This window comes from Mytilus edulis, chromosome 2, assembly GCF_963676685.1.
Source record: "Mytilus edulis chromosome 2, xbMytEdul2.2, whole genome shotgun sequence".
NCBI classification, from domain to species: Eukaryota; Metazoa; Mollusca; class Bivalvia; order Mytilida; family Mytilidae; genus Mytilus; species Mytilus edulis.
This window is the reverse complement of record NC_092345.1, coordinates 45,487,728-45,497,023: the sequence shown is the minus strand read 5'-3', so window position 1 is coordinate 45,497,023 and position 9,296 is coordinate 45,487,728. Positions and strand designations below refer to the sequence as shown.

At 33.1% G+C, this 9,296-nt stretch overlaps 1 protein-coding gene across 1 annotated transcript; it reads right to left on the bottom strand.

The window, feature by feature from the left end:
• On the bottom strand, nucleotides 1-6,561 carry LOC139512248 (uncharacterized). Its single transcript, XM_071299737.1, has 2 exons — nucleotides 6,443-6,561; nucleotides 1-2,207 (listed from the first exon to the last, which is right to left on the bottom strand). Exon 2 carries the CDS (start codon nucleotides 2,203-2,205, stop codon nucleotides 499-501), a length of 1,707 nt encoding a protein of 568 aa, XP_071155838.1. The 5' UTR covers nucleotides 2,206-2,207; nucleotides 6,443-6,561; the 3' UTR covers nucleotides 1-498.
• Nucleotides 6,562-9,296: the final 2,735 nt, after the last annotated feature.

Genomic DNA, 9,296 nt, shown 5'->3' with positions numbered 1-9,296 from the left:
TAGTATTTCAATGGACTTTTAAATCAAAAACAAAATCAAACATATTTGTAGTAAGATTCAACCTGTGAAGTGAAAAATTCAGATTAATGTTACTGTACCAAGTGCAAGAGTAATGTTAAACGAATGTGACCATGATACTTTTGTTCTGTCATAATAAACACATGGTCATATGACACCTTTGGTATGTTTGGTTGAATCCAACGTTTTATAAAACAATAGATATAACAGCATCTGTGGAGTTAAAATGTTTCTATTGAATTCACAATCCCATTCCAAATAGTTCAAGATAATACCGCCGTCAGTTACAATTGCCTCTTATTCTTTTATGATTATTTGTTTAGAGTGACATTCGTAAAATCGATTTCAATAAAGTCAACATTCATAAATATATGTGTGTTTATTTTCTATGCGTCCGCTCAAGAATTTAAATGATGAAAGGTTAAACAAAAATGTTATCCGACTCTTATAATTTTAGAATACTGTTTTAATCAAACACTGCTAACAGCTTTCCTCTTTTGATTTTTCGTGTTTTAAACTTTTGACAGAAACCTCAGTATATTCATTTCTGTATGTAAATACTTTAACATGTCCATCATCAAAACCGATCCAGACATGATCGTTAGGAGCAATAGCCAAGCAAGCAGGTAGATTCTCGTGTGTGTCAATTTGAAGTAACATGCCTTCTTTGTCGATTAGATGCTGTCTAAAGCCTATTCTGTCCAACACGGTTATTGTTCCGTCAGATAGAAATCCTGCACCTATAAAATCATAATCGATTCGGTTTGAAACCTTCAGATCGGTCTCCGGATATTTGAATTTCATGATTCCATTTTCATCCGTTATGGTAATCCATGAAGCCTTTCCTTCCGGACAACTTACTATACATAAATCGCCTTTCGTGTTTTCGGACAAATAAGCTGGTGCTTCAATGTCAACTTTATCTTCCGATAAAACAAGATCACTCTCAAGCTGTGTTTTGTCATTTGCATATCTTCGAATAATTGGGTTCTTAACTGGATTCTGGTCAGAGGCTGGTTTTTCGATAAGACATACGGTAATGTCGCCGTTAACAGACGCAGATTTACAGGTACATAAACACACAGCCTGAAGAGGTGCAGTGTTCTTATAAGTTCCAAGGGTATAGTTTCTATTTCTAGCGAAGAAATTGAATCCGAATGATCCACTATATTTCAGCTGCTTGAGTGACTTCTTGTTTCCCATTCCAATGATAAGCTCGTTTGCGTTATTACGGGTGGCACACTGTGGTCTCTCTTCTATAGTCTTTATTATTTTTGTTTTAACCATTCCCGTGCTACAGTCAACTTCTTCGATATCACTATGAATAAGCCATGCTTGTAGACTCTGCTTTGGTATAATATGGGAGACTTTGTCAGTACGTTTAAACGTTATAACAGCCAGAAAATCTCTCTTGTCTTCAACTACAATTGATACCGGGTAAGAATCACTTCCGTTTTCCTCTTCTGTTTCCCCATTTCTGTATTGGTCCACATTGTGTCTACGCTGAAAATCAACTGCAGCAACCTCGGCATACGTTCCTGATTCCATGTATCCAAGGATAGTTTGCAATTTACCTTTTTGTACCGAATCATCTTGGCACTGATATCTTGGTGGTTGAATTGTCAGTGGTACGTCCAAGTACGGATCATCAGTCATACTTGATGAAAGTATTTCATCGTAGGACACTACCTCTGTATCCAACATGTCTAAACTTCTAGATTCAACAATTTGTATAGTTTCTTGGATAAGGTTTATTCTAGATCGCTGCCTCGCAGAAAATCTGTCAAATTCATCGTTCGCAGCATTTCTAGCAGATTCAAAATCTTGGACCAACTCATCTTGTAATTCGTCAAACGCTTTCTTTGCCATTTCTCGTCTAAGTTTTACCTTCTCAAGTTGTTTATCGACTGAATTATTAAAATCTGTTTTGCCTTTGAGCGCATTTTCTAATGCATCCTGTATGTTAGGGAGGTTGTTGTCTCTACTATTCTTTGCATTCTGTTTCAAATGTTGCCTTTTGTTGCTGAGATAATCCTTGAGTTTGATTTTCTTATGCCCACAGTGACTTCCTACGATACAGTCATCGCATATCATCACATGATCATCTTCACAATAGAACCTTGCATTCTCCGATGGATGGTCTGGACACATAATAAACTGATTGCTTTGTTTGGGTGATTGTGCCATTACTGAAATGTATAAATACTATCATTGAGTTTTCAAAAACTCATGTTATTATATGACTATTAAATTTTCTGTTTTTTCATTGCCTAAAAGCAAAGGAAATCCTTTATGATAAAACGTTTTATTCCACATTGCTCATCTCTGGAATGTTTTCTATATGAATTAAATTTTGAATAAATAAACATATTCACCTGCGGAAAAAGTGTATTCACCGCGCAAAACGTCGTGTGCTTTTACGTGTATGATTTTGGTAAAAAAAAAAGTTTGATTCCAATTGGTTTTGGTAAATAATTTCTACTACATACATTTCTCTGGGAATATTGAATAAAACAATTACTGTCTTTTGTTTTGGTAAATATGTGGTTTTATTGGCCTCAGTGAATATCAGTTTTTCAAAAGTCAATAAAACCACATATTTACCGCATCAAAAGACAGTAATTGTATAATAATTATCGCCGCAAAAAAACCATTAGAGGCTAATATTCTTAATATTGTGAACACCTTCTGTGTACCTCAATATAGATATTCCAATGCAATGTCAATGACAAAGATTTATGAAGTCAATTAAATTCCCTGTTTTTCTTTTTCTTTTTCTTCTTATGTTCTGTGTATAGTTTTGCTCTTCTGCTTGTTTGGTTTTATGTATTTGTTTTAGTGAAGTTTATCAAATATTTTGACTACTAGTAATTACTGACATGCCATCTCCAGACCTCAATTAAACTGATTGAAAGATTACGTCTTTATCATATAAATATCAAGCACAATCCCTCCCTTTAGAGGTTTAGTATTATACCATCATACCATCATAAAATATATGAGAAGAACAAAACCCGTATCATGCCAACAACTCGTTTTTAGAATTAATGTCTTTATTTCAATTCTATTTCATTATGTTAAAATGTATATGCATGGCCATTGTCTGCCTTCGTACCAATAGAGTGTATCCTTTACACTTATCAATAAATGTATTACTCAATTTGAAGTTTGTCAAAGTGATTCCCATACAAGAAATATTTCACCGAATCTTCCGAAGAGTCCGGTATCTTTAATGAGGTTTTTAAAAAGATTTAATATTGATTTAATATCGAAAGTGAGGCGAACGATACCAAGGAACAATCAAACTAATAAGTCGAAAATAAACTGACAAAGCAATGGCTAAAAAAGACAAAGACAACAAGACAAAGCAACATTGTTATAAACTATGTTTATGACAGGGAAAATGGGTGAATGCAACCAAATACATTTGATATGACAATATGAAATGGGGAAAAAATAAAAATAAAAAGAGAAGCCCTGCAAATAGGCACCACATGTGAAAATTTGTAAAAAGAAAAAAGGAACAACAATTTAATAAAAAAAATCTTTAAAAATAAAAGATTGAAGAAATCCAATTATTGATAAAATTGAGAATGGAAATGGGGAATAAGTCAAAGAAACAAAATCGCGACCAAAGAGCAGAGAATGCCGAAAGCCACCAATGGCCATATCCATCGTTTTTGGTGAAATTATTTCTTAAGCATATGTACAAATATGCCATGTTGCACCCAATTCGGTTCGTGTTGCTCAAACTATTGTTTTGTATGAAGTGTGTAGTGAACTGGTGCGTCTTTTCTGTTTTTTTAGGCGTGGTCTGGTCATTTTGCCTTATACTTATGTGTTTTGAATGGGATTTTCAGCGTTTATTTTTATCTGTGATAATCTAGCATTATAGAATACTGCGGGATATGATATGTAGGTCAATAATTCTTGTTTAAATTCAAATGATATTTCTTAAAATACTTCAATTGAGCGCTGTTCACTGCATGATACAATGATCCTTCCCGGAATGAGAATGAATAAATCTTATCAATTAATAGCTTCATATTTTTCGGTAATATCGATATCGTTATTGTATTAAGTTAAACTTGGAAACCGAAAAAGTTATTGTAAGTGAGTTCTTGGCGTGCATTGGCTTGCGACACTCTTCATTATAGTCATTGACTGGATAATGAGACAAACAACAGCTAATACACCAAGAGGCATAAGTGCTCATAGTTCTAAAGATCGACTTCGCGGTCGTGGAAAGTACTCTATAATTTCGACACCCTAATCGATTGGCTTCGAGCTATCAGAATTAAGTTAAAATTAAATATATATCATTTTTCATTTATCTAAGTATGACATTATATCTAGGTAAAAACAACATCATGCTTATGATTAAAATCAAATAAAGTTAAATTGAATCTCAGTGCTTACGTACCTGATAAACCATAAAATGATTCATGTTTAATAAAACAAAATATGTTTTGAAAGAATTTTGTTAATTTAAGACCATGTAATGATATAAGCCGTTATTGAAAAACACGATTCATGTTTTTGTAACGGCGGTTATTTGAAAAAAAAATTCACGTAATTTATAATTGTGCAAAGGTTTAAATACCTTATGACTTCATTATCGTTAGATTTTATCCAATTTTCATAATAGAAGAAATATGTTTCAGGTTATTATAATATGAATGACATACGCCTACTTTCTTTTCTATTTTATATCTAAGAGAAATACAACATAAAATTGAGAATGGAAATGAAGAATGTGTCAAAGAGACAACAACCTGATCAAAGAGCGGAAAACAGCCGAAGACCATCAATGAGTCTTCAATACACCCGAGAAAATCCAGCACCCGGAGGAGTGCTTCAGTTTCCCCCTAAACAAAAATGTGTACTTGCTTAGCGATAATGGACTTCATACTAAACTCCAAATATACAAAAGAAACTAAAATTGAAATTTATTCAAGACTAACAAAGGCCAGAGGCTCCTGACTTGGGACAGGCGCAAAAAATGCAGCGGAATTAAACATGTTTGTGATATCTCAACCCTTCCCTATAAATACCTCTAGACAAAGAAGAAAAAAGAAACACACAACAATACGCACAGTAAAACTTAGTTAAAAAGAAGTCCGAGTCCGATAACTATATCTAATAAAAATTTATGTTCTTGACTGTTCACCAACGATCATACACAAAGAGTCCGACAACTATCCAATGTATGTTCTTTACTTAATTATATAATAGTTCTTGAAAAACTGGTCATTATCGTGATATATGGACTGCCCACAGGACAGTGGACTAAGATAGTGATAATGACTGAGCCGAAGGCGAGGTCATTATCGCTGTCGCAGTCAATACCACTGTCCTACGGGCAGTCCATGTATCACGATAATGACCAGTTTTTCAAGAACTATTATGTTTATTTCATTGAGAAACCATGTTTTGGAAAATTCTCATAAATTCAAAATGCCTACAGCGAAAGAGTGTAGACCAGTCGTAGTAATACTGCCATTCATTTTAGTGCAATTTTTCAGTATATAAATACTTAATCAAGTTATCTTTAATTTTATAATTAGCGAAAACATATAATAAACAATTCAACAACTTAAGTATTATATTGAAAACAGGAACATGTTTTATAAAAGGTACATCTCTCCCGGAACATCTCTCTAAACAGAGAAACCACGCCCCACCGGTCATTAACAGAGAAATCACGCCCCAGCGGTCATTATCAGACGAAAACCACGTCCCAACGGTCATTATCAGACGGAAACCACACCCCACCGGTCATTATCATGTAAAAGTTCGTTAACGACCGGTTTTCTGGTCCGTTTTATTTTTTCTGTTAATGACCGATGGAATTTATTACTGAAGAATAATGAATGTCATGTGACCCCTTTTAATCCAATAAAAGAATCTTATTCTCAACCGATATGAAATAATATTCATTAACGAACATTCACTAATAAATAATATTCAAAAGATGAATAAGAGATATCAGTGCGTGTGTAGTAGAGTTAAGTGGTTTAATCTTGTCAATGAATTTAAATCTTTAGAAAAACTGTCTTTGTCTATTAGAAGCAAAATTCAGTTAAAAAGTTCAATTAAATTTGTTGGGGCTGTTTTCTGACATTATATTTCAGAAATTGGACTATCAGTTAAGTTTTTTTTAGAAAATAAAGTTCCGTATAATTTTGAAAGTAATATTATTAAAACTTATCAACGAAGATGATAATAAAGGTGCAGATTTTTTTTTTAAAGTTATCAATTAAAAGTAATGCTCAGAGTAAAAATTGGTCGGGTACTATGCTCTATTCTATTATCTAATCTCACAAACTGATTCTATCCGTTTTGTTACTATTCCAAAATCTCCCTGACCAAGTTTAATCAAAATAATGTAATTAATCAAATTGAAAATGTTAAATAAGCTTACCTTACGAGTAAACCGTTCATAAATAACAGAACAATTTAATTTAGCTTTGAAATGGGTTGGTTAATATAATGATATACACTGTAACCAGATACACCGTCTATTTGATTATTATAAATTGTGTCAGGGTCAGTCGTTTGAAAAGCATACACGCAATTGACAAGTGTACAAAATATTAAATACCTTCAACTATTATTGAAATACACAATTATGGATTGAATCTTTTTGCAATATTAGATTTATTCATCTCGAGATATTCGTTTAGTTTATTACTGGATTTAATATAGAATAAGAAATTCAGTATGATTGCCAATGATACAACTGACCGTCAGATACAAAATGACGTAGAAGTTAGCACATATAGATCGTCGTATGGCATTCCAAAGTGAGCAAAATCCATATATTTTATAGAATACACAAAAGTGCTGACTACTGCACTTGTGATACCCTCGGGGAATAAAAACTCTACCAGCAAGATTTGTTTATTAATAATGGTTATACTTTGTTTTGCTCTACAATTTGTGTTTTTTTTCATATTTAAAAGACAATCATATTATGTAAACAAACCGATATACTTCGTTGGTATGGACATTAGGTCATCATTACACTATAGGATATAACTTGCCAAAAGAAAAATCTAGTATCTCCTTCTTTATTCAAATTATTGATAAAATTTAGACATATAACCAGTGTATATAATTCAAACATTCCAAATATATATATGGACTGTGTTTTCGGACCAGAGCTTTTTTGAAATTTGATTTAGAAAGATTTGTCGGACATGAATTATCTTTTTAAATGTGTACATCACGCACTTACATTACCGTTGCTTATCAAATTGAAAACGATCAAAACATAAAAAAGCAGCGTATGGGTGCCTGTAGTTTTTATAAGAGATAAATAAAGGCAGCAGTAGTATACCGCTGTTCGAAAGTCATAAATCGTTTGAGACACAAACAAATCCGGGTTACAAACTAAAACTGAGGGAAACACATCAACTATAAGATGGAAAGAACGAAACAACAGAAACACTGAGGTGAACAAAAACAAACGACAATGCAACACACACAGCATACCCGTAGCCAGGGGGGTTCGGGGGGTTCGGACGAACCCCCCCTTGAAAACAAATAATGACTGTTAAAGTCAACGTTCTGTTCGAGTTGTGACTGTTAAAGTCCAGTTTTTGAGGCCAACGAACCCCCCTTTGGAAATTCCTGGCTACGGGCCTGCACAGAAACGAACTATAAGGTAATAACTGCCATTTTCATGACTTGTAACAGGACATTTAAAAAAAGGAGGATTGAACCGGGTTTTGTGGCAAGCCAAACAAATTATTCATAATTTACCACAAAAACAAATCAAATTTAAATATGTTAACCAACAACATATAACCAAACACTTTAACTTGTCATTGTCAATTTGGTACTTGATGGATAGTTGTCTCGTTGGCAATGCAAATACAGCTTCTTGTTTTTATACTTGTACTAAGCTGAACATATTACAATACACAGGAATGAACGTTTTTTTTACCTTGTAAATGATGGTTTGACACTTGAACAGTAAAATGGCATCTTTAATTGATGTCCTTCTGGAGAACACATTCTGTAATTTACGTATGAAAATAATTCCTTGACAAGCTGATTTAACATTTCTAAATTTACCATGTTCATGTTGTGCAGCAATTTATGCAAAAATTAGATAGTCTTGGCGTAAATTGTTTTACGAAAGCATAGAATTAATGTCTTAGATTGTCGTATAGAGGATTAATATAAACCAAAGAAAACTGTCCACACCATAGTCAAAGGAAAAAACGATACGAAATGACAAAAAAAAACGTCTACAAAACACATCATAGAAAACTAAAGATTTAGCAACAAGGATGAACTCGGATAAGAAAGAATGTTTCAATAAAGGGTAAAAAATGGGATTGTTGATACGACCAGTAGCAATCTAATTGGACCAGTAGAACATATACAATGTACGTGATCATTTGTGACATTGATACTTCATAACGTTCAACAGATAAATGAGGTCTATAAACTTTTCGAAAGTATGACTTCAACTTTACCATTTGAAACCTTTCATGCAATAACTTCCCTGTAGATAATAATGATAATGTAAGCCCTGGAATATTGTCTTGGGATAGGAGGTATCAGGCTTGATGTGTTGACATAAATGTCAATTATATGGTAATTTTTACAAATTAACTGTTTGCAAAGTATGAATTATTCGAAATACTACGGATGTTCTTTTCCCAAGCACATATTACCTAAGTCGTATTTAGCACAACGTTTTGGAATTTGGGTCCTCAATGCTCTTCAACTTTATGCTTATTTGGCTTTCTAACTATTTTGATCTGAGTGACACTGATGAGTCTGGTGTATCAAATTATACGCCTGGTACCTTTGATAACTATTGAAAAAGCTATCAGTATCATGTAGGGAACTGACGATTTTTATTCGGTGTTAAAGGTTATCTTAATGCGTTATGCGATATAACTTAACTATTTTATGATTTCAATACATTTTAAAAATATGTTTTATCAGAAATTGCGGCTTGTTTTTGTGTTTTTATAATTCCAGAATTCGAAAGATGAACCAATTTTTTTTTGTCGCATTCTTGCTGCAAATATGTTTTGCCTTTGATTTTAACATGTACAATACATTAGATAAAATAGAACTAGAGGCTCTAAAGAGCCTGTGTCGCTCACCTTGGTCTATGTGAATATTAAACAATGGACACAGATGATTCATGACAAAATTGTGTTTTGGTGATGGTGATGTGTTTGTAGATCTTACTTTACTAAACATTCTTGCTGCTGACAATTATCTCTATCTATAACAGTACTTTCTGTGGA

Bases quoted from the DNA above. Each gene is read 5' to 3' on its own strand.
- LOC139512248 (XM_071299737.1), bottom strand. From the start codon at position 2,205: ATGGCACAATCACCCAAACAAAGCAATCAGTTTATTATGTGTCCAGAC.